At 40.2% G+C, this 26,140-nt stretch overlaps 1 protein-coding gene across 6 annotated transcripts in view; it reads right to left on the bottom strand.

The window, feature by feature from the left end:
- LOC123999216 (general transcription factor II-I repeat domain-containing protein 1-like) overlaps positions 1 to 25,714 on the bottom strand; it is a 52,948-nt gene extending 27,234 nt beyond the window's left edge. Inside the window, exons 1-10 of one of the 6 annotated variants that reach the window (XM_046304768.1) lie at positions 25,613 to 25,714; positions 13,665 to 13,797; positions 7,309 to 7,450; positions 5,026 to 5,202; positions 3,797 to 3,983; positions 3,318 to 3,649; positions 2,865 to 2,948; positions 1,432 to 1,515; positions 941 to 1,124; positions 40 to 65 (exon numbers count right to left, since the gene is read on the bottom strand). In XM_046304768.1, coding sequence (XP_046160724.1) covers positions 40 to 65; positions 941 to 1,124; positions 1,432 to 1,515; positions 2,865 to 2,948; positions 3,318 to 3,649; positions 3,797 to 3,983; positions 5,026 to 5,202; positions 7,309 to 7,450; positions 13,665 to 13,790 — 1,342 coding nt within the window. In that variant the 5' untranslated portion in view covers positions 13,791 to 13,797; positions 25,613 to 25,714. Of the gene's footprint in view, positions 1 to 39; positions 66 to 940; positions 1,125 to 1,431; positions 1,516 to 2,864; positions 2,949 to 3,317; positions 3,650 to 3,796; positions 3,984 to 5,025; positions 5,203 to 7,308; positions 7,451 to 13,664; positions 13,798 to 22,545; positions 24,724 to 24,757; positions 24,865 to 24,943; positions 25,234 to 25,612 lie in introns of those variants that run through there. The other 5 variants (XM_046304764.1, XM_046304767.1, XM_046304766.1 and 2 more) reach the window with 5 other exon arrangements.
- Between the last annotated feature and the right edge of the window lie 426 nt (positions 25,715 to 26,140).

The following is a 26,140-nucleotide window of genomic DNA, read 5'->3' as shown; positions in this document are numbered from 1 at the left end:
AAATCAACAATGCAAGATGAAAATAATACTCAGTATTACCTGTGAAAATCCTTTCATCAAACATTCTGGAATGAGAACAGAGGGTTGTTATTGTTTATAAATGTGATTATTGATCATTGATAACAGTCAAGTAAGGAGAGCACCCTGTAGTAAACTGTTGGTGAACAACAGTGCACATGTCAACAAGGGAACTGAACAGACAACATGTCACGAGATTAAACAGACATCTCTACACGGTCTATATCTGGGCCATCTTGAATAAACAACAGTAACAACAACAAATATCAAAAACAAAGTCAGGAGTGTATCTCTCCTGGATAAAAATATGATCTTCAATCTGCTCTAATTGTATTAATATTAATGACATGCCCATGTCGCCTTGTGCATGGGCCATGCGCTGATACCGGTGTTAACTCAAACTAAGCCTGTTGCCCAATCTACATTTATTTCATCAAATGGGATGAATGACAGCGAGACGTTGGCTCAATATGTCAGAGAGCAGGAGGCACCATGCTGTGTGGTGTGCGGTGGTGGTTACCAGTCAGCGGGGCATTGTCTATTAGAGGAGGGCAGGGTATTTAACCGACAGATGGCCTGGTTTGACACTTCTGCCTTCATTGATTCAGTTTTCCAAATAGGAAATTAGAGATAGATGAGATGCTGTGCATTCTTTTGTAGCTCATCAAACAGTGGTCCTCAAAACGGATTGTTTTCATTAGAGCATGTTTCTTATTGGACAACTGCATTAGTTGTAGTTCTTTCCTGTTTCAGTAAAAAATATATATATTTTGGAGCCTAATGAACACAACCCTGGAATGATGTGTTATGCAGCCCTTATATGGGTGCACTACACACTACAGTGCAATCTCTTATTTTTGGAGTGACGAATGAGAGAGAAAAATGACAGACTTTTCCAGACTGATCTCAGATCAGTGTTTACCTTTTCACTACAAAGCGGACCCCGTGGCGCTCCTCCAGGATGCGTTTGAGTTTGGGTACGCCGTAGGTACAGGGCCTCTTGAAGGGGATTTTGTCTGGGATGCCAATTATCTCCATAGCCTCTGGGTCGCAGGCAATCTTCCGGTACGGCACTGGAACCATGTGGTCCAAGCCCAGGGCCTCCGCTGAAAATAAGGGGGTTGTCAGAAATCATTGACGGATTTCAATCATGAGGCCCTACAATGCGGTCTTAATAAGGTTATAACGTATGGATAGATTTATATGCAGTAATGACAGCTGGAAACTGACTAAACACAAGCATTCTATAGTAAAACGTTTTCACAGAGAATCTCCACTGAAAGTACTTTTTGGACTGAGACTAACCTTAATCTGGGTCCGGGAAACTGGAAAGTTGTTAAAACCCTAAAAGTGTTTGTTGCTAATGCCCTACAATAGGAAACCATGCTGAGAAATAGTGGTTGACCATCTCACCATAGCGACTGTTGAACAGGATCTGCACACATTCTCTCAGCGTGTTGATGTCCTCTGTCTCTCGAATGAACGAATCCCATTTTTCTGTTGAGCGCAGAAGAGAATAACGTAAACATAAGAAAATAGGTGAAGAAAAATAAAAGTTCTTCAATCTGTATGTCTACTTTCCACATGTACACTGAGGGGTTTTTTCTAAATCAAAAAAGGGGCTTTGGTGGTGGTTATCAAGGTTGGGGTCAAATCCAAATCAATTTAAATTCCTATTCAATTATTGAATTCAATCATGAAGTGGAAAATTTACGTGGAAATCAATTCGAATTTCAAAAATGTTCAAGTTATGGAATTTAAATTCTATTTGAATTGTAAAAAAAGAAATATTTGGAATTGAATTAGAATTCAATATTTGTATATTTCCCAGTTAATGGAAATAATGCACTTAGTATCAACAACAGGATTTGTTTTAGATAATTTTAACTGCTATTCCTATATTTCCAGTTTAGCTAGGCTTTCTGAACAATTACATTATCAGCCTGATGGAATTGAATTTGTGGAATAATATTGAATTTGGAATTACATTTTACCTAAACATTGGAATGGGATTTACAGGTATAAGGGATTCAATTAGAAAATAATTTGTGGCTCTGGGAAAGTAGATAAAGAACCTAAGTGCCAAAATATCCCTTAAAGTTAACACTGAATGTGTTTTACCAACCCCAAAATGTATTTCTAAAAATATACTGTATGGCCTTAGACGGCCCACCCAATAATTTACTATGTAGAATAAACTCTGACAAACTCTCACAACTTAGAGTATGACACGCTAGCATAAACTTCACACTGTTTTCGTCAGGCAGCTATCATGTTCCAGCAGCATGAAGCACAACTGTGCACATGTTCAGATACTCTGTGTAAGTGCACTGTTTTGCTTCACTCTAAACTGCAATATATTTTGGTAATGCCATACCACTGTATAAAATGTAAAAAATAATATGAAATCAAATTTTAACAAATTAAAAACTATAATTCTCAATCATGTCATACAACAAAGGAGAGAAGTCTATAGCGTAAGGGGAAAACCATTGGTTTTTAATAAACTGCAATGTGGGATTCACATGACAAAAAGAGCCATTAAGTGAGCCGACAAGTCATTCTCTAAGACCACATTTGAGAGATTGTCTATACCCGGATGTAGAGTATATGTATTGTCTGGCAGGGGGGGTGGGGTGAGATGCCTAAAGACCCCTTTCAAAAAATGTTTCACACTACTGGGCAGAGTCAAACTGAGCTAAGCTGTACCGGTTACACATCCACCATAGACGCTACATCCATGAACAATGTGAATGGAAAATATCTGAGACAGCACAAACGGGTTGGTGAGAAAAGTATGTGGCCTACAGGCCTACTGTCTGTATCCAGTTTCAGTTCAAGCCTACCTGACTTCTCATGTACGAGGGAAAACAGGAGGCGCTTGGAGACGTGGATGCTGGGAGGACTCTGGCCCAACTCCCCTTGGAGTACTATCCGCAAAATGCAGGAAATTAAACATTGATAAACATACTCACAAGGGTAGCATCAAAAGCACATTTTAAAGCCTATTTAAAGCCATTAAATTATGCTTTCAAGGCCAAGCAAATTTTGAAAAATGAAAATGTCCATCATCAAAAGTGATTCTCGATCAAATAAATTATGTGAAATGACAGCCAGTAGTATAACCACTAGCAAAAATGACAGGGAGAATAGTAACCCTGCCAAATTAATTAAATTACAGAGACAGAAAATGAACGGTGACTCAAAATAGTGAAGGGTTTGTCAGTAGTAACCTGGATCTCCATCATCTGCTACCTTAGCAACAGCTTCTTCCTGTGAGGTCACGTTATATATCTTACCATTGTCGGAACTGTCCTTGGCGGCCATCCCTTTATCCGCCCCTGCCACCCAGGCCCCCAGGCGGTCTTTGTCCAGATTCAGGAGGGATGTGGGCTTGAGGTCCAGCTTGCCGTCAGGGTGCGGCAGGGAGGACATGGGCATGCCATACAGGAAGCTGGAGAGCATGGAGTTGCTGGCCGAGACTGATGCGGTGGACAATTCCTGGGCGGTGGAGGCAGGCTTGGAGGCTGGGCCGTGTTTGGCTAGGATCTTGGTGGTGCCCGAGAAGGAGTTGTGGTTGCTGACGTTGCCGGCACTGGACTTAGTCTCGCGCAAAGGCTCCTCTGTTCCCCTATAAACAGATGATGAAGAAGAAGGAAACGGGAGAAGATAAAGCTGTGTCAATAACAAGACCAGCCCTGGATCAATCCTAATTATGCTGCCTTACTTCTGCCATTTATGCAGGTACGTCATGAGGTACTGTATGGAGTGAGATCACCTTTTGACAGTGAAGTAGATGCGGTTGCTCTGCTCCAGGATCTTCATTAAGGTCTTGGTGTTATACTCAGCAGGTTTCCTCAGGGCGATCCCCTCAGGCAGGCCGTGGGCCACCACAGAGCTGGGGTCCTTCAGGATCCACTCATAAGGCACAGGGACTAGGCTATTGCTCTTCCCAACAGCCTCACCTGGAAAATTATCACATACATACAGCATGTCAAATGACTGTAAATGGCAACATTCCATGTCTTGTCAGAAACATGCTTTCTGTTGTGAGATGCTAAAAATTAGAAAAGGGCATGTCAAATGACTGACACATGCACACGCACGTTCACCTATAATATATACACTGCTGCTTCTATTGTTATTATTACTTGGTCGTTCCACTAATTCTGTGCCTTTTGAGAAGTGTAACTTGGTCAAATGTTTTTTTGATTTCACCTAATTTAAAAATTATGTCAACATCATAAAAACTATTAGTTATCCCCAACTCAAAAAAAACTATATTAAGTTCCTATTATGTGCCAAAGAAAGTTACAGGGTTGACAGTAACAAGGTTGATGATTTCATCTTAAATCAGCCATAAAACCCCATTGTGGCAGGAGGAATGGAAGCTTGCTGTGTGCAACAGGAAGTGGCAATTGAATGCAAGCTCCACCTGCTTTTACACTATAATTTGACCATTAGATGTTCAATGTTGCTTTAGATTTTAATTTTTTTTAAAGGAATAGTTTCACAATAATAAATGAGAGTTTAGTTCACATAAGAGGGTTGACCTTAAGATGAGGGACAGACGTAAATGAATTACTAATCACATGAAATAAAATTTTAAAGAATCAACATGTGTAAAACAGTCCAGCGAAATGCTTACTTACAAGCTGCATTATTGAGAAACAGCTTGTAAGCAAGCATTTCGCTGGACTGTTTTACAACTGTTGCATCCTGTACACGAGACAAATAAAGTTTGATTTAACAATAGAAAAACATTCAATCACGTGTCAGAAATAGGATTTTAGTTATGAGAAGGTAGAGATTAGAAAAGGAACGTTTCATCTGAAACTTTGCATGTCAAATTACTGTAAATATTAACATTCAATCATGTGTTTAACATTTGATTTCAATTATGAGAAGGTAGAAATTAGGAAGCTAAATTAGAAAATAGAAATAATTCCGATAGCGCAGGCCTAAAAAAGTATATCTTTGTTTGGTGAGCTATGTTGAAGCCCTTACTGTAAAGCACACTGAAGACTTCCTCCACCATTTTCCTCAAGACAAAGATGTTAGAGTGGGCATCTGTTGACGCCCTTTGTTTGCCGTGCCCGCCCTCTTTGCCAAGCTTGCTGGATTCACTCTCCTGGACTTTTGCATGGGCATTCACTGTGGTCAGCCCTTGCAGACAGTGCACCCCTGAAAGAATCAAGCATGAGAAACTAAAGGCATACAGTGAGGGAAAAAAGTATTTGATCCCCTGCTGATTTTGTACATTTGCCCACTGACAAAGAAATGATCAGTCTATAATTGTAATGGTAGGTTTACTTGAACAGTGAGACAGAATAACACAAAAAAAATCCAGAAAAACACATCTGTAAAACATGACTTAGTACTTGGTGGCAAAACCCTTGTTGGCAATCACAGAGGTCAGATGTTTCTTGTAGTTGGCCACCAGGTTTGCACACATCTCAGGAGGGATTTTGCAGATATTCTCCAAGTCATTAAGGTTGAGGCTGACGTTTGGCAACTCGAACCTTCAGCTCCCTCCACAGATTTTCTATGGGATTAAGGTCTGGAGACTGGCCAGGCCACTCCAGGACCTTAATGTGCTTCTTCTTGAGCCACTCCTTTGTTGCCTAGGCCGTGAGTTTTGGGTCATTGTCATGCTGGAATACTCATCCACGACCCATTTTCAATGCCCTGGCTGAGGGAAGGAGGTTCTCACCGAAGATTTGATGGTACATGGCCCTGTCCATCGCCCCTTTGATGCGGTGAAGTTGTCCTGTCCCCTTAGCAGAAAAACACCCACAAAGCATAATGTTTCCACCTCCATGTTTGACGGTGGAGATGTTGTTTGTGGGGTCATAGGCAGCATTCCTCCTCCTCCAAACACGGCGAGTTGAGTTGCCAAAGAGCTCCATTTTGGTCTCATCTGACCACAACGCTTTCACCCAGTTGTTCTCTGAATCATTCAGATGTTCATTGGCAAACTTCAGACGGGCATGTACATGTGCTTTTTTGTGCAGGGGGACCTTGCGGGCTATGCAGGATTTCAGTCCTTCACGGCGTAGTGTGTTACCAATTGTTTTCTTGGTGACTATGGTCACAGCTGCCTTGAGATCATTGACAAGATCCTCCCGTGTAGTTCTGGGCTGATTCCTCACCGTTCTCATGATCATTGCAACTCCACGAGGTGAGATCTTGCACGGAGCCCCAGGCCGAGGGAGATTGACAGTTCTTTTGTGTTTCTTCCATTTGCGAATAATCGCACCAACTGTTGTCACCTTCTCACCAAGCTGCTTGGCGATGGTCTTGTAGCCCATTCCAGCCTTGTGTAGGTCTACAATCTTGTCCCTGACATCCTTGGAGAGCTCTTTGGTCTTGGCCATGGTGGAGTTTGGAATCTGATTGATTGATTGATTGCATCTGTGGACAGGTGTCTTTTATACAGGTAACAAACTGAGATTAGGAGCACTTCCTTTAAGAGTGTGCTCCTAATCTCAGCTCTTTACCTGTATAAAAGACACCTGGGAGCCAGAAATCTTTCTGATTGAGAGGGGGTCAAATACTTATTTCCTTCATTAAAATGCAAATCAATTTATAACATTTTTGACATGCGTTTTTCTGATTTTTGTTTCTCTCACTGTTCAAGTAAATCTACCATTACAATTATAGACTGATCATTTCTTTGTCAGTGGGCAAACGTACAAAATCAGCAGGGGATCAAATACTTTTCCCCTCACTGTACATCTCCACTTTTCACCTTGCCAGTTTCACTCAAAGTTGGGCTATTCTGGTTCTCAATTGCTTTAGAATTGAATGATAGATTTATTTATCAGTAAAAAAGAAAAAATACGTATTTACACAGTACATCATTTTTTTTTTTAACTTGACTGGGATTGCACAATAAAGTCAGGGACTTATTTCCATTGTGGTCCCATTTTTTAAAAGTTTACAGATACATTCAGTATACAGTTACATGGATAGAGACACATTACAGAGATACAAACAATAAAAATGGTTCTACACTCCGGATAAGAGCAAATGCTAAATGGCTCAAATGTAAATGTAAAACTAGAGATTGAATTACTTAAATAAGACTTAATTAAATAAGACAAAACATTTTTAGGCGCAGATAAAATAAAAAAACTAAGTTCAACTCTAAGACAAAAGCAGGACCTGTGAGGAAAATGTTGTAGCAATTGTGCTCCAAGTGAAAAATGTAGCCATATCATGTTATGTGATTTGGGCAAATTATACCAGATTCATATTTTTTTGCCCAGTACATAGCGAAGCACTCACTGCAAAACTTGTGGAAGTCTGTTTGTATTTCCCTCCGTGAGTTGAGGAAAGCTCTTCCCTTTTCTGTTCCCACGGCGATCACGCTGTCCTCGTGCACTGTGACGCAAGCCACTTCGGCATTGAGCTTTGACATGGCTGTACACTGGAACACAGGTTAAAAGACAAGGTCATAGGTCACCTTCTCAAGCAAGACTAAAGCTGTGTTCGAAAACCCATACTAACAAACTGTATACTACATATTTAATGAGTATATACTACATACTATTAGTTCATTTTAGTATACTGTAAATGAACGGTATCATTTCAGTTGAGTGTACTAGCACTTCGTCTTTCTACCGGAAGTAGATGCTGTTGCTATGCAACTTCTTGCTAGATTGTTAACATAGCGGACAAATTACTAGCTAGACATCTTACGACTTCAATAACAATGTCCATTGAGAAAGCATAACGACTATACCACTTAACAAAGCTAAGAATGACGTGAATAATCAAGTCAATAAATGTTGGGTCGTTAGATAGCATATAGTTAATATACTGTCAAGTTTGATGTGTTAGTAGCCAACTAACGTTACATATCGGTATATACAAGCAACTGCAGAAATTATATGCTATGTAGTTTGTAAGGCTAGCGTAGCTAACAAATTGTCAGCCACCATAACGTGTAACTTATTTGAAAAGTCATTACATTGCTCAACAGTTGTCATAATTAGTTAATGCAATGAATTTGAATCCGCTCTCGTCGGACTTCGGCAGTATATTTTCCTCAATTTTCTTCAAATCTGAAAATGTTGTGAATCCACACCCATTTTCTGAATAATTACATTATGGGCCCTAAGAGCCTGGAAATAGTGTCCACTCCTTGTATACTTCGTAATTTGGCGAATGCAGTACATCTTTTGGCATACTACTAAAATCCATACTATGACCAATAAGCATACTACATTATCAATTTACGTCACAAATAGTACGGTTAGTTTGAGTATTCGAACACAGCTTCAGAGTGAATAAAGAAAAACATTTCCTAGTGTTACTGTGAGGCTCAAAGTACACTTAATCAACATTTAGAATATTGTTCTATTCATTGACTCTTCTTCCAACTTCTTACAATCCCTAGCCATTTTTGCTGTATAAATACTTTTGGTTGTATTGGCATGTACACATATTTAACTATATTACACAGTGGTTCACTTCACAATGTTTTCTGACGCCAATTTGTTTTTAAATATACACTGCTCAAAAAAATAAAGGGAACACTTAAACAACACAATGTAACTCCAAGTCAATCACACTTCTGTGAAATCAAACTGTCCACTTAGGAAGCAACACTGATTGACAAATTTCACATGGAAATTATAGGCAATTAGCAAGACACCCCCAATAAAGGAGTGGTTCTGCAGGTGGTGACCACAGACCACTTCTCAGTTCCTATGCTTCCTGGCTGATGTTTTGGTCACTTTTGAATGCTGGCGGTGTTTTCACTCTAGTGGTAGCATGAGACTGAGTCTACAACCCACCCAAGTGGCTCAGGTAGTGCAGCTCATCCAGGATGGCATGGCAAGAAGGTTTGCTGTGTATGTCAGCGTAGTGTCCAGAGCATGGAGGCACTACCAGGAGACAGGCCAGTACATCAGGAGACGTGGAGGAGGCCATAGGAGGGCAACAACCCAGCAGCAGGACCGCTACCTCCGCCTTTGTGCAAGGAGGAGCAGGAGGAGCACTGCCAGAGCCCTGCAAAATGACCTCCAGCAGGCCACAAATGTGCATGTGTCTGCTCAAACGGTCAGAAACAGACTCCATGAGGGTGGTAGGAGGGCCCGACATCCACAGGTGGGGGTTGTGCTTACAGCCCAACACCGTGCAGGACGTTTGGCATTTGCCAGAGAACACCAAGATTGGCAAATTCGCCACTGGCGCCCTGTGCTCTTCACAGATGAAAGCAGGTTCACACTGAGCACATGTGACAGACATGACAGAGTCTGGAGACGCCATGGAGAACGTTCTGCTGCCTGCAACATCCTCCAGCATGACCGGTTTGGCAGTGGGTCAGTCATGGTGTGGGGTGGGAGGAGGAGATCCCTTAGGAGACCATCCGCTACCTCATCAGGAGCATGCTCAGGCTTTGTAGGGAGGTCATACAGGCACGTGGAGGCCACACACACTACTGAGCCTCATTTTGACTTGTTTTAAGATCATTACATCAAAGTTGGATCAGCCTGTAGTGTGGTTTTCCACTTTAATTTTGAGTGTGACTCCAAATCCAGACCTCCATGGGTTGATAAATTTGATTTCCATTGATAATTGTTGTGTGATTTTGTTGTCAGCACATTCAACTATGTAAAGAAAAAAGTATTTCAGAAGATTATTTCATTCAGATCTAGGATGTGTTATTTTAGTGTTCCCTTTATTTTTTTGAGCAGTGTATATACAGTACAAGTCAAAAGTTTGGACACACCTACTAATTTCGATATACATTTAAACTCAGTTGTCCCTGTTTTAGGTCAGTTAGGATCACCAGTTTATTTTAAGAATGTGAAATGTCAGAATAATAGCAGAGAGAATGATTTATTTCAGCTATTATTTCTTTCATCACATGTGGTTCCCAGTGGTTCAGAAGATTACACTCAATTACTATTTGGTAGCATTGCCTTTAAATTGTTTCACTTGGGTCAAATGTTTTGGGTAGCCTTCCACAAGCTTCCCACAATAAGTTGGGTGAATTTTGGCCCATTCCTCCTGACAGAGCTGGTGTAACTGAATAAGGTTTGTTGGCCTCCTTGCATGCTTTTACAGTTCTGCCCACACATTTTCTATAGGATTGAGGTCAGGGCTTTGTGATGGCATCTCCAATACCTTGACTTTGTTGTCCTTAAGCCATTTTGCCACAACTTTGGAAGTATGTTTGGGGTCATTGTCCATTTGGAAGACCCATTTGCGACCAAAGTTTAACTTCCTGACTGATGTCTTGAGACGTTGCTTCAATATATCCACATCATTTTCCTGCCTCATGATGCCCTCTATTTTGTGAAGTGCATGAGTCTCTCCTGCAGCAAAGCACCCCCAGAACATGATGCTGCCACTCCCGTGCTTTATGGTTGGGATGGTGTCTTCGGCTCGCAAGCCTCCCCCTTTTTACCTCCAAACATATCGATGGTCATTATGACCAAACAGTTCAATTTTTGGTTAATCAGACCAGAGGACATTTCTCCAAAAATTACAATCTTTGTCCCCATGTGCAATTGCAAGCCTTAGTCTGACTTTTTTTATGGCGGTTTTGGAGTAGTAGCTTCTTCCTTACTGAGCGGCCTTTTAAGTCGATATAGGACTCGTTTCACTGTGGATATCGATACTTTTGTTCCCGTTTCCTCCAGCATCTTCACAAGGTCCTTTGCTGCTGTTCTGGGATTGATTTGCACTTTTCGCACCAAAGTATGTTCATCTCTAGGAGACAGAACACGTCTCCTTCCTGAGCGGTATGACGGCTGCGTGGTCCCATGGTATTTATACTTGCGTACTATTGTTTGTACAGATAAACATGGTACCTTCAGGCGTTTGGAAATTGCTCCCAAGGATGAACCAGACTTGTGGAGGTTTACCATTTTTTTCTGAAGTCTTAGCTGATTTCTTTTGATTTTTCCATGATGTCAAGCAAAGAGGCACTGATTTTGAAGGTAGGCCTTGAAATACATCCACAAGTTCACCTTCAATAGACACAAATTATGTCAACAAGCCTATCAGAAGCTTCTAAAGCCATGATATTTTCTGGAATTTTCCAAGCTTTTTAAAGGCACAGTCAACTTAGTGTATGTAAACGTCTGACCCACTGGAATTGTGATGCATTGAATTATAGGTGAAATAATCTGTCTGTAAACAATTGTTGGAAAAATGACTTGTGTCATGCATAAAGTTGATGTCGTATCTGACTTGCCAAAACTATAGCTTGTTCACAAGAAATTTGTAGAGTGGTTGATGTAAACTTCCGACTTCAACTGCATATATATTTTATTTTACTATGTTCTACATTGTGGAATAGTTAAGAATGTAAAACTATGAATTAACACACATGGAATCATTTAGTAACCAAAAAGTGTTTAACAAGTCCAAATATATTTGAGATTCTTCAAAGTTGCCACCCTTTGCCCTTGTGACAGCTTTGCACACTCTTGGCATTCTAGTGAAACATTCCAATTCTGTTCTTCATTTTGACAGTTCGCTACAAAAGTGCTATTTTTTGGTATTTTAGTAGTAAATCTAGCTCCTTTTGCCACTAGCGGTTCAACTCTACCATTGAAATCATGATGTAGAGAGGCACCTTGAGAAGGTCCCTCTATGTCATCTCAAGGGAGGGGTTCGGTATGAAATAAACTCTTCTGGGTGGTAACACCTCAAGGCTTATTATAAAAGCAGATGACAGCGCACCCAATTTGGCAATGGTCCTGGTAAGTGGAGTGTAAGGAACATTTCCGCATATGACCAAATTCAATGTTTTTGCTTACTGTTTCATACACATCGGTGATTTTACGAAGAAAAAAAATGTAGGCTATGAGGACTATACATTTATATTCGTAGCTACCACCATCGTAACAATGAAATAGATGACAATGGTGGTCATGTTAAATTGTTGTATTTTTTTTTTTTTTACCAACCACTATTACTGATTGGTGGCACAGTCCACGAAGAGTTAGCTCATAGTTCAATGGTTGTGAATGCTACTCCCTTATTTACAACATTCATACAGTGCCCACACACTTCTAAAAAGTCAAATTATACCTGTGAGAGGGGTCACATCGGCAGCAGTTGTAGGTTTTCATACAGTACCCAAAACCAATCTTAGTTAATTTGACCATTGGAAAAATAGCTACTGCATAAATATTGCAATTAAAATATATATTTTTAACCTTTATTTAACCAGGCAAGTCAGTTAAGAAGTTGTTTTTATTTTCAATGACGGCCTAGGAACAATGGGTTAACTGCCTGTTCAGGGGCAGAACGACAGATGTGTACCTTGTCAGCTGGGGGATTTGAACTTGCAACTTTTTGGTTACTAGTCCAACGCTCTAACCACTAGGCTACCCTGCTGCCCCAGCAATGCGGGCTGGATTGAATTGACCACCTAATCTTCATTTAAGGTGACGATTGCACTTTTCTTCCCAACACAGTACCAAAAATACAAATTTCAAAAGATGTATTTTGTGCCCCATGGGGTATTCGAACTTACACCGCAAGTGGCAATAGATGGGGCGACAGCTAGCCTAGCGGTAAGAGCGGTGGGCCTGTAACCTAAAAGGTCTCTGGTTTGAATCCCCAGCAGACTAGATGAAAAATCTGTCGATGTGCCCTTGAGCAAGGCACCTAACCATAATTGCTCCTGTAAGTTGCTCTGGTTAAGAGCGTCTGCTAAATTGAAAATGTAATGTCAGAAACTTGGTTGGTACCTTACCACAGTGAGCTAACTGTACAGAGCCGTAACTGCTCGCGTTGCACGTCATTTTATTATCAGAGCGTGCCAGTGGACTTCTGGTAAGTACTCTTTAGTGAGAAAGTGTTGGGATCAGGTACAACTATGTTTATCCACACCCACAATGACTGTTTATGAGCAATTTCCCCCACCCACAACTTCTCCCCTGACTGCATTTTTTAATTGAAGGGGGTTGGGCAAAGGCTGAAATTGGGGTTGAGTTACCCTTTCATGATATGACCCATTTTATACATATAAATTAACATTAACTACAATCAGTCTCCTTTAGGATTGCACATTCAGCAAGTGACCAGCAGCGGGAGTTCCCTTTGAATTTATTTTCCCATTCACTGTGTTGGTGGTGCTCAGAAAATGTAGCATATCTTCACAATTAGCAGAGAGCCCACTCTGGCAATTTGATGTAATTCTAGAGTATATTGTTCTAAACAAAGTCTTAAAATGGGTAGTTGAGAAATTAATATTTTTAATGTTGAATAAATTAATGTGACATTTTAATTTGGAATCAATACATATATTTGAGAGAACACCGTAAGGAGTATAATGACACCAAGATGTTGTCTGTATCATGTAGTTCACAGATCATAGGGTCTTACAGGGGGCATGTATAGGTCTAAAAGAAATAGCCAAAAATGACCACTTTAATCATGTTTTTAATGGTTTGCAAAACAAATGTAAAAAGCATTTCAAATATCCATCCTGCCAATGTGAGAATTGCCAGAACAATCCAAATTACCAAAAATATTTTCAGCTCCCATGGAATTGCCAAATTTGATTTTGTAAGAAGTCATTGAAATAACACTGCCTGACAAATCAATCTTTCATGTTTTTTCCATGGCAAAACTAATAACGTATGTGTATGTCTGTATGTTAGTGGTCCTACCACTGAGTCCAGCGCAGACACTAGGCTGGTGAGGATCTCCTGTCTGGCCGACACCTGTGGGACCCACAGCTCAGTCCGGGAGTTAGTCCTTATCCCGTCACATCCCGACTTCCTCATCTGTGCCATTCCTCTTCTGGGGGGACACAAAATAGAGGGCTTTCATGAAGTTATCAAGAAGATGAACCGAAACAGTCATTTGTGTCTGCCTGTGTAGATTACATAAATGTGGATGGTATCTCGTCTGCATCCCATCAGTCACTTCTGGGAGTAGGATGAAGTTGCTCCTACACTTTTTATTTTACCTTTATTTAACTAGGCAAGTCAGTTAAGAACAAATTCTTATTTTCAATGACGGCCTAGGAACAGAGGGTTAACTGCCTGTTCAGGGGTAGAACGACAGATTTGTACCTTGTCAGGTCGGGGATTTGAACTTGCAACCTTCCGGTTATTAGCCCAACTCTCTAACCACTAGGCTACCCTGCCGTAATGTAATGAATGTAATGGTTTTGTCAGTTTCTTGTTAGGCTCAATCAGGATTTGTTATATGTGCTGTCAATATCAAATCTAGTGATGCAATGAGGTTATGAGCTCTGACTGCAAAGCTTAATAATGCCAATTATGTCTGTGATATTATCAGATATGTGACAAAGGGAGAACAAGAATCGCCGGGGGCAACATTTGTACCAGATGCTTAAAGAATTAATGACCCATATACCTTTGACGTGGAAATATCCTATCCACTTCCATACATTTTTTGGCCTGCCAAGGCAGTAATCTACTCTTCCTGGGGTCCAAACACACTGAAATACCCACATTACATATTTATTTTTTATTTGACCTATATTTAACTAGGCAAGTCAGTTTAGAACAAAATTCTTGTTTTCAATGACAGCCTAGGAACAGTGGGTTAACTGCCTGTTCAGGGGCAGAATGACAGATTTGTACATTGCCAGCTCGGGGATTTGAACTTGCAACCTTTCGGTTACTAGTCCAACGCTCTAACCACTAGGCTACCCTGCCGCCCCACTGATCTAGGGTGATCTAGGGTCAGTTTAGAATTTTACTCACTAGTGGTTGATGTTATGATTGGTGATCCCAGATCTGTACTAGAGGAAACTTCACCCCAGAGCTCGGTTCTGAGTAAAACACTGAACAATGATTCAGTTTTACCCACGTCTGTAGAAAAGGAGGTTGTGTACCCATGGTCTAAGTATATGGCATATGCTAGGTAGACAAAGTCATGTCCTGCCATTTAAGGTAGCTAAAGCCTACAAATTATTGAGCAGTAACCAAATGCACACGACGTTGATCTGCCATTCATCGCACCAATAAAACAACAAGAAGCCCATTTGATTTGACAACAAGGTTTGGCTGCATTTTGAATAGTGATAAAACATGGCAGTTGGATGGGGGTCATTTGGGTGGAGGGGGAAGTTTATTCTCATTAAGAGGCTTTTAAAAGTGGCGGTAATACCCTCCATGTAATATGCTAATACCCAAATCCATCACACACATGCGAAAGTAGCTAATTATGATAAGCCTTTGTCAGCCAATTAAAGATAGCTCTGAATATTTATTTGAATCTCTTCATCCTTCATTTGCTCTCCTTAGAAGGTAGCTCAGCAAATACCTGTAGAGGTTGGAATTGAAAGAAAAATGTACCCAAATTCCATTTGCTCCTGATTAGGCCTAATTTCGAATTAGGGCTGGCACGGAAATTGTATAATCGTGTAACAGGCGATTATAGATGAAGATCATCATAAATGCTTTATGCTTTTTTTTGTATGTGAAACGAACATCTGACTGAAGACGGGGACCTTAAAAATAGTATGGTCATGCTACACTGAGTGTACAAAACATTGGGAACACCTTCCTAATATTGAGTTGCACCCCTTTTTCCCCCTCAGAACAGCCTCAATTCGTCGGGGCATGGACTCCACTAGGTGTCGAAAGCGTTCCACAGGGATGCTGGCCCATGTCGACTCCAACGCTTCCCACAGTTGTGTCAAGTTGGCTGGATGTCCTTGGGTGGTGGACCATTCTTAATACCCATACGAAACTGTTGAGCGTGAAAAACCCAACAGCGCTGCAGTTCTTGACACATTCAAACCGGTCCACCTGGCACCTACTTCCATACCCCATTCAAAGGCACTTAAATATTTTGTCTTGCACATTCACCCTCCGAATGGCAGACATACACAATCCATGTCTCAATTGTCTCAAGGCTTAAAAACCCTTCTTTAACCCATCTGCTCTCCTCCATCTACACTGATTGAAGTGGATTTAACAAGTTCTTAATGTTTTGTACACTCAGTGGATATATATGGATGGGATAGACAGGCATTCCTGTGGTTGAGTCCGTTTCCATGGTAACAATGTGGTGAAACTTTCTCGTTTCTCGTTGAGCCCCCCGCATTCAGGAGCGGTGGAAAAGAGAAAAAGTGCATATTTTATAGCAATCACCGCAGTCATTTGGCTGACAAATAACAGTCACCCAAAATCCCATGACCATAACAGCCCTAAATGTTCAATGTAATTGGGGAAACGGACAGCCGTTTGAACCTTCGCTAAATCCCACCCAATCAATCACAGTGCTCCATTTGATGGCAACTGTTACAAACTGTTAGCTAGCTGCACTGGCCACCATTGAAAATGCTGCTAATGCTAGTTAGCCAGTTCATTATACCTTGTTTTCACCAAATGTATGTTAGCTAGCTAAGTTAGCTATATTATGTATTTAACCCTCATCTGCTGTCAACATCAGGATATGATTTGAGAGCATTCATTAGCTCCAAAAGTGGTTAGTAGCTACATGCTGACAGTGCATTCAGTCATCCAGTGGCTAGCCACACTAAAAAATATATATTTTACCAGGTTCCAGTGAAGCTATTGTTATAACAGTCCACCACAACATATCCGAGAGGCTCCTGATTAGCAAAGGTTAGTTTGTGTTTTATTTATTTTCACCGAGTAATAAAAACTCAGTCTGAAATCATTCTGAGGGGTTTTCTCCACTAGTTTGAACGGGGAATTGGGCTTCCCAGAAAAATGTTGTCCGAGTTGTCATAGGGCAATGTTCCAATGACGCTGATATTCCGATTTTTCACTTTAAAAGAATGTCAAACACTATACAAACACTACACTATACAGAAATGCACAATTATGAATATCATTCTCTTCATTGTGATGTATCCTAAATAGGTACACACATTTCCTAGCCTCCTTTGCATGTTTGGGTATTATTCTACACACTGGCTATTATTCTAATGAGCTCCTCCCTCGAACAAAACCAAATGTGGTTGGTCCGGAACAAATTTGTACCAATCATAGACATCACAGTACAGCACAGTAGAGTTACTGTACTGTTCTAAACTCTACTGTACAGTACTATACTCTACTTTTCTTTACTCTGCTGTCCAAACTTGTGAAACAGTTGTTTATGATTGGTTCAGATTTTGACTGATCAAATTTCAACTACTTCTCATCGTCTGATGTCAGTCGGTGCTCTGTGGGTGAGAAGGCTGGTTACAGTATGGAAAGAGAGGGGGCTCATGGGTAGGTGTCAGTAAAAGACAGAGAGAGCTGACATTAACTGGAGAGAGTGAGATAGAAGAGAGAGAGGGAGCGGTTGTCCAGACGTTTTTCACACTCTTGTTTTGACCACCACAGGACAGAAACAGAAAGAAAACATTGTGCTGAGCTTAACAGTATGCTAGTGGAAGGGAGGATAGTAGCAGGTGACCCAACTGGTTTGTGACTACTATAAATTCCCATTGTAGCCAATTCAGTTGCAGTAATCTGTTACCGATTTTTAAGGGTTTATGTTACCAATTTGGTAACAGAATGACTTGTTTTAATTACTTAATAAATCGAAAAAGCTCATTGTTATCACAAAAATACAAACTAATTGGTAGGTCTACCATTACTTGTTACTTTTGTGAACTTTCATTATCCTCCCTCATGAAGGACAGAAACTATAAAATATCTTAAAGATATGTCGATTTATGGTAACACAATGACAAGACACTAGGATACATATTTATTTATTTTTACTTACAGAATGAAAATAATTTCTGAAAAACAATATAAAATGTTGATATAGTTGCCAGGGTTTTTAACATAATTGTGGTTTGATGTATTTCTAATACATTTTAAGACTTTCCCTGCTAGATGTTTTCTAAGATTCCCAGCTAGATGTTTTCTAAGACCACCTTTCCATCTGTTTGAACAGAAATCAATTCCACATTTTTAGGATGGAACATTTTAGAAAAAAGTGTATACAGTGTATGTCTTAAAATAAATAGACTCAGCTGTCATCTGACACCAAATTTGATGTGCACCTATGAACTTCACGTTGCTCTTGCTCAACAGTAACCAAGGGGGTGGGGCATAGAAAAGGGTCAATTAGTCTATTTGCAGGGGAGTAGGCCTAACATTCATCACAAACATGTTAACTGGACAATATAATCAGTGTCAATAGAAAGTCAAGGAAAGAAAGGGTAAATAAAAGTGGGATGGAAAGAGTGGGGCATATAAAAAGAAGAACCCCCCCCATCCTAATTCCAGGCACTGCGTTCTCATGGCAACAGCAATCTGCTCCTTGGAAACTAATCTCGAGGCATTTGAACAATGCAGCTCCGGCCTTTAATCTCTCCAGACACTGGGAGTCATTATCCTAGCCTTTCAGGGCAGCCCCAAACCATAGACAGTGAGGGAGGGCAGACAGAGAGACAGTCTCAACTGCACCAATATGCATGTCTGAATAGGGCCGACCCCTGAACCAACAGCAAACATAAGCCCCTTAAACTATTACACCACCGAAATAGATGGCCTCTTTCACTCCCATTTTTAAGGCAACAGAAGCACACGAAAAATTGAGAAGGGGGGCACCGTCATTTTGTTCGCAGCCAGAGAAAGCCGCCACCAGTGAACTCAAATGAAGTGTTTTCTGGCTGGCAGTGGTGAGGCTACTTCAAATGCAATGTCACAAGTACACATGTCAAAACAAAGAGCATGGAAATTGACAGTCACTGATGTTGAGATGGAAAAATGCAAATGAACCAATATGGTTCCGGTTCCAATTTCACTTGTAGATGTCAAACACAATTATTAATGTAGGTGCATGTGACTGAAAAAGCTTTAGGTTTGTTGCTTTGGTAATTTATAATATATATAGGAATACAAAAGGGCAAATCTAAAAAAAAAAACATTGCCATCTTTGACCTTTGGCAAGGACAAAACAAAAACAACTCAACTATTTGCAATTGTAGCCTCTCTTGCCTTATAGCAAATCATTTCAGACTGTAGCCCAAATATAGCTTAGTCTTACAACATGTATGATACCACCAGGCTACAGTACCTAAAATGTTTTGCCTGTGCCTTGATTGTGAGATAAACTAGCCTCTACCTAAGAAACAAAAAATAACCACAACAGTATGGCTACACTTCAGAACACTTCCCTGGTATGAGAGTAACGCCTTGATCTTAAAATGATAAAATGCTGCTCTAGCTGCCGTGCTTAAATGCTCCAGCTAATGACATCCTAACCCATTTGAGTCCCCCCGGGAAGCCGGCACTGTTATTTCCTTCATGTCATGTAAACCTCTGCAGGCTACAGAGGGCTAAGCTGATCCTTTACTTGTTGAATAATTGCCCAATAATTATTTAGCCAGAGTTATTCGGCTACAATGTACTCAGAAGGGGTATAAGGGTTTTCTGAGCTGGTTTTGCACTAAGAGGCTTGTGGCACTCGCTGCTATTGATACACAACACTTGCTTATACCCCTTAACAAGCCATTACAGCCCAGAGACCTTTTGAAGACCACAACGGTATCTAAATTGTTAGGCTCAGTGCTGATCATGACTTTTAATGAATTATGTTGATCTTTGGCATGCCAGGCATGATCCCAGAGGCTGTAGACTTGCATCAGCTAGGCTATTACGCCTGCGTTGTGGGATAGGCATCGCCATGAGTCATTCCTCTGCTCAGACGTTGCTGACGTATGCCAGATCTTATAACACCTGGATAAGTATTTTACGTATCAGCTTACCACATCATATGGTATAGTAGTCTGGTGCCCACCTGCAGTCGATGACGTTGCACACATTGGTTGATGATTGCTACGTCGGAGCAGAATGCAGTTTGGAGATCCAGCTAGTTCTGGATTAGTTCAAACACACGGAACAACTGAGGTTCACAGGTTCATCTTATGACCATGATGCAGCAGTGTGTAGGAGGGAGATTCCTAGATGTGAGAAGTGTGCAGGAGGGCATGAGACAAAGGAATATGTAGTATTAGTGGGGAAAGCTGTTCATGTTAACTGTAGGGGTAACCATATTGCTGGAGATCAAAAGTGTCCAGCAAGAGAAAGACAGGTCAAGGTTGCCAGGGTCAGAGTAGCAGGGTTCTATGCTGGACTTTTTTATTTTACAAGGAGCACACCTAAGTTGAAAACTGTAAGTGCACACAAAGACATTTAGGAGCACAATGACAAATATTTGAGATAATAAAGCTAGAGTTATTACTTGGGGCATCTAAATAATATAATTCCAGGTTGCACAGCTGAAATATGTAGGTACATATGTGAGTAAAATGGTAGCACTATATAGCCCCAGGTAGTACAGGTGTCATATGAAGAGGCAGTGAAGAGAGTAGTAGAGGAAGATGGGTCCAGGGAGAGAGATCCTAAGAAGTTCCCTGTGAGTAAGGGGAGGCCAATTGAGAGTAGTAGGAATAACATGCTTCAGTAAGGTTTCCACTAGTTACCACAGCCACAATGTCAACATTGGCTATATCGTAAAAATGCATAAAAAGTTTTTTTTATGTGTTCTTTGGTCTTCATTTAAAGGTTAGGCACAAGGTTATCAGTGTGATTAAGGTTAGGTTTAAAATCACATTTTAAGAAGATAAATTGTAGAAAGAAGCTGGGTATATGACTTTCTGACTGTGGTAACTAGTAAGGTTGGCGTCTTACATGCTGACGCACACATGCATGTTGATTTTGTACACCCACACCAGACACGAAACCGACACGCAGATTGAAATATCATAGACAGGTCAAAAAGCATTAATAACATTTATGGCAATTTAGCTAGCTTGCTGTTGCTGGCTAATTTGTCCTGGGATATCAACATTGGGTTGTTATTTTACCTGAAATGCACAAGGTCCTCTATTCCGACAATTAATCCACAAATAAAACGGTAAACTGAATTCCTTTCTCGTTATCTCTCCTCCTTCCTCAGGCTTCTTTTTACTTCTTTGGACTTTATATGGCGGTTGGCAACCATCTTTACGATGCATTACTACAACCGACTGTAGTGTGGATGTCAGTTAATCTTTCAATCACCCACGTGGGTATATGCTCCTAAACACCAATGAGGAGATGGCACATGGGTATATGCTCTTAAAAACCAATGAGGAGATGGGAGAGGCTGGACATACAGCGCGCGTTGAGCGTCACAAATAGAACCTATTTCTATTTTAGCGCTTGGCCACGCGGACGCTCGTTGGGGTGCGCGGTCAGGGTGGGTGCAATGATTGAATAACATGTATGTGTAAATGTATTTTGCAGCGCTCACGCATGTGAGCTGTGTGGTCAGCGTGAGTCAACATACCTGGTAAAATAAAATACAAAAATAAAAGCAATATGCACGTTCAGTGGCACTTTGAAATTATTTCCTGAGAAGGTCATATATATTAGAGATCGACTGATTATAATTTTTCAACGCAGATACTGATAATTGGAGGACCAAAAAAGCCGATACCGATAATTGGAGGACCAAAAAAGCCGATACCGATAATTGGAGGACCAAAAAAGCCGATACCGATTAAATCGGCCGATTTTTAGATATATTTGTAATAATGACAATTACAACCATACTGAATGAACACTTATTTTAACTTAATATAATACAACAATAAAATAAATTTAGTCTCAAATAAATAATGAAACATGTTCAATTTGGTTTAAATAATGCAAAAACAAAGTGTTGGAGAAGAAAGTAAAAGTGCAATATGTGCCAAGTAAAAAAGCTAACGTTTAAGTTCCTTGCTCAGAACATATGAAAGCTTGTGGTTCCCTTTAACATGAGTCTTCAATATTCCCGGGTAAGAAGTTTTAAGTTGTAGTTATTATAGACTATTTCTCTCTATACCATTTGTATTTCATATACCTTTGACTATTGGATGTTCTAATAGGTACTTTAGTATTGCCAGCCTAATCTCGGGAGTTGATAGGCTTAAAGTAATAAACAGTGCAATACTTGAAGCACAGCGAAGAGCTGCTGGCAAATGCAGGAAAGTGCTGTTTGAATGAATGCTTACGAGCCTGCTGTTACCTACCACCGCTCAGACTGCTCTATCAAATCATAGACTTAATTATAATAACACACAGAAATACGATCCTTAGGTCATTAATATGGTTGATTCGGAAAACTATTATATAGAAAACAAAACATTTATTATTTTAGTGAGATACGGAACCGTTCCGTATTTTATCTAACGCGTGGCATCCCTAAGTCTCTGGCAAATTAATTACAGTCTTTGTTAGGAAGAAATGGTCTTCACACAGTTCACAACAAGCCAGGCGGCCCAAACTGCTGCATATACCCACACTCTACTTGCACAGAACGCAAGAGAAGTGACACAATTTCCCTAGTTAAAAGAAATTCATATTAGCAGGCAATATTAACTAAATAGGCAGGTTTACAAATATATACTTGTGTATTGATTTTAAGAAAGGCATTGATGTTTATGGTATATGCAACGCAGGACAAGCTAGATAAACTAGTAATATCATCAACCATGTGTAGTTAACTAGTGATTATGTTAAGATGTATTGTTTTTTTATAAGATAAGTTTAATGCTAGCTAGCAACTTACCTTGGCTCCTTGCTGCACTCGTATAACAGATAGTCAGCCTGCCACGCAGTCTCCTCATGGACTGCAATGTAATCGCCCATAATCGGTGTCCAAAAAAGCTGATTACTGATTGTTACGAAAACTTGAAATCGGCCATAATTAATCGTCCATTCGTATTAATCGGTCAACCTCTAATATATATGCAATATAACCATTATTCTGCATTGTGAATTGATGTGGAATTGTATGTTTATTTTCTTGTTGTTTAAAGGGAAAACCAATTTTTTTAAAGTTTCAACATTAAATGGAAGATCGGTGAATTACAACACCACTAGGCTGCATTCAAAACCAATCTCCCTCATCCCCTGCAATTTGGCAGAGACTCGCGCCTTTTACTTTCAGTTTTGGTCCACCAGCTTCAAACAGCTGTAAAAACTATATTGTTTGTTATTGAAATCGAAAAGACATTTCACAGCAATGTTTTCTCACGCAAATGGCAATTGAGCAAACCGTGTACAAGTTTTAGCAACCAGGAAATGACAGAGCGCTTTCTACACTGGCCACTTGACCCGATTTCCCTAGACAACACAGCCACAAACTCAAAACAGTTTTCCCCATTTTGAGATGCCAGACCAGCAGGAGAAATCAATAGATGAATATCACAACACTGGTGGGCAAGTAAGACTGTGAAACACTATCATTCCACTATTGATGCAGATATATTATGGACATTTTTTAATTTACAATCCAAAAATTCCTAAATATCCTAGGTGCTACACGCACCTTAAAGTAAAATTGTCCATTTGTCACATTCCTACTTGTAACATTTACTGAGGTATATTTACTGAGGTAGCCTCGCGGTTAAGATCTTTGGGCCAGTAACCACAAGTCATCTGCCAGGCACATAGCGATTTACAGGAGCAATTAGAGGTATGATAAGAGTGGCTACTAAATTAATATAATTTAGAATCTATTGTCAGGGCATAGGTTACTGTAGCTAGCTGCTTTTACATCATGTCTCAGGTAATGCATGCATTGGGTAAACTGCATGTGAAGCTTGTTTGAGGTGAACTTCAAGTGATATCTTCATGACATGATAGTAAACTAGCTAGTCAGCAGATTAAGACCCTACCGTTACACTTGTTTACACTGAGCTGCACTGAGTCGAAAACATACCTAAATCCAGTGATTTAGAAATTGCATTGTACTCCGATTTGGCCCATTATCCTACCTGTTAAACACGGAAGATTGAACGACTGCTATTTTTTTCTGGAAAGCTGCCTTTTCATCCTCGTGCTAGCTAGCAGTACCCACAGCAGCCATTGTGTGCCATTCCACAACAAAGGAGCTGATTGGCTGGAATGGCAGTGGTGGCTTCTACAATCTAGCCCTAGAACAAGGGCAGTTTTCCAGTAAAATAGCAATATTTCAATCTTCTTAATGTATCAGTTTGGATATAGGTCAAATTTGCATAACAGTGGCACATCCCATCCCTGCAGGTACGTTTACCGACCTATATCTCGTGCCTGCTCCGCATTGTCTTAATCTAACAATGAATACCGTAGACCCCAGTGCAGCTCAGTTTAAACAATCATAACATCAGTTGGGTCAGAATCTGCTGGCTATAGTACACTAGCTAGCCACACGCCCTACTCCAGGTTAGCTACAATGGGGAGTTTTGAATCCTGACTGTAGCTACCTAGCTAGCTATGTAGTCTAATTACCTAACGTTAGCTCCAGAGGAGTAGTTAGTATCAATGCAAAAATAGTGGATGAGATTGGGAAGAGAAAACTGTGCACGACAGTTGTGAAAGTGTTTTTTAACCAATGTCTATGTGGGCTGCCTGCTAGCTCGCTATAGATCACGTTGACAAGATTGAACAAAACGCTCGAGTCTAATTTAATTAGCTAGCTAAACTGGCTAGGTAGCTAACCAGTAAGCTTTCACTAAAGTAAAATGGTTGACGTGCTCTTGAAAAATGTCTTAATTTATACTCAACACACAAAATGTAATATGCCACCCGTTTGAGCTAATAACAGGCAACAAAACAATGACCGGATAGCTGGCTAGCTAGCTAAATTCGCTTTCTTGCTAACGTTAGCTAAACCATCCGTGCGAACACCCAACCAAGACTCGTCGTACATCGTATCATTCTGCGAAATTATGTTGCTCAGTTGGCTGTACACATATCAAATACACAATTTAGCAACATAAATACAGTTTAGCCCATACCATTGTCCGCATCTAGCTAGCTAGCTATGGAAATAGCGAGAAGGTTCAATCGAGCTGGCCCATCTCCTCCCCCAGAATTCTAATCTGTAATTTCACAATTTGTTCAATCATAAAAAGTCACGTGTATACAAAAGACACGGTTTTATGTTTGAATGTTGATAAATGTTACAATAACATGATGCATACCTTACCAACATCAACGTTTAAATTGTTTTACACTGTCAATCTCGGAATATGGTTATTCCCCGTTTAATCCAACCGAAATTGCTGGGTAGAATTCCCATCTAAAATCTAGCAATAATATCGGGATTTCGAAACCTTGTAATCTGAAGCATTACTGCACAAAATTCGTTAGCAAAACGTTATCACCGAGATTATTTTTCTATTTCCCCCGTTTTTTCTATTTTCTTTAACAGTGGAGTGTGTCCCGTTTCTTTGTTCTGTAGCTAATCCAGTAAAATTGAAACTCATTCGCCTCCACTAATCCCGGTCCAACTCAACAACAGCATCTATTGGCTGTAATTTACATATAGCTAGGATTAAGGAACCTCTGGGAAACCATGGGGGGAAACTCGCATGGAGAGGGTCGTGAGTTAAACCTGTTGTAAAAACAAACAAACAAATATCACACTCCGCATTAAACATTTAACTAAATATTTAGACTTGACTGCACAAAAACTGGTCTTAAAACTAATTGGGACTAATATAATGTATTATAAAGGATGATTATATATAATGGACAATGTATTATTTGGTCAATTAATTTAGATGCTTTTTAGAATTGACTCAACTATAGTGAAAAAGGAACACCTACAATATATAATTTCAACATGTAATATGATAACAATACGTTACCTCTGTATATCATCAAGAGTTGAATTGTGAACTATTTTGGTCAGCCACCTGAGCAGTGTCCAAACTGTCCCTTTGCATGTGATCTAGTTCACTTCATATCCTTGGTGACATTGGCCAAGTGCATAAATCATGAATAGCAGCCTACTTTGCCCCTAGTGTTTGAGTACAGTATTGTACTCTGTCTGGTCTCACTTTTAGAAGTACATTTCTGAACACCTTCACAGCATTTGTTGCTGCACTTTTTTGGGCTTCACAGCCTCTATCATGGCCATTTTCCCATGAAGGATACATCACTTCCACAACTGAGTCAAATGTTTATTGTGACACCATTAGTCACCAAGTGGGAGCTGTGTGTGTGTGTGTGTGTGTGTGTGTGTGTGTGTGTGTGTGTGTGTGTGTGTGTGTGTGTGTGTGTGTGTGTGTGTGTGTGTGTGTGTGTGTGTGTGTGTGTGTGTGTGTGTGTGTGTGTGTGTGTGTGTGTGCCCATGTCCAGCAGGTAAGAAAACTACAAACAGGATTTATTTGTGA

The sequence above is a fragment of the Oncorhynchus gorbuscha genome, linkage group LG16 (assembly GCF_021184085.1).
Source record: "Oncorhynchus gorbuscha isolate QuinsamMale2020 ecotype Even-year linkage group LG16, OgorEven_v1.0, whole genome shotgun sequence".
In the NCBI taxonomy this organism is placed as follows: domain Eukaryota; kingdom Metazoa; phylum Chordata; class Actinopteri; order Salmoniformes; family Salmonidae; genus Oncorhynchus; species Oncorhynchus gorbuscha.
This window is presented reverse-complemented; position numbering and strand designations above follow the sequence as displayed.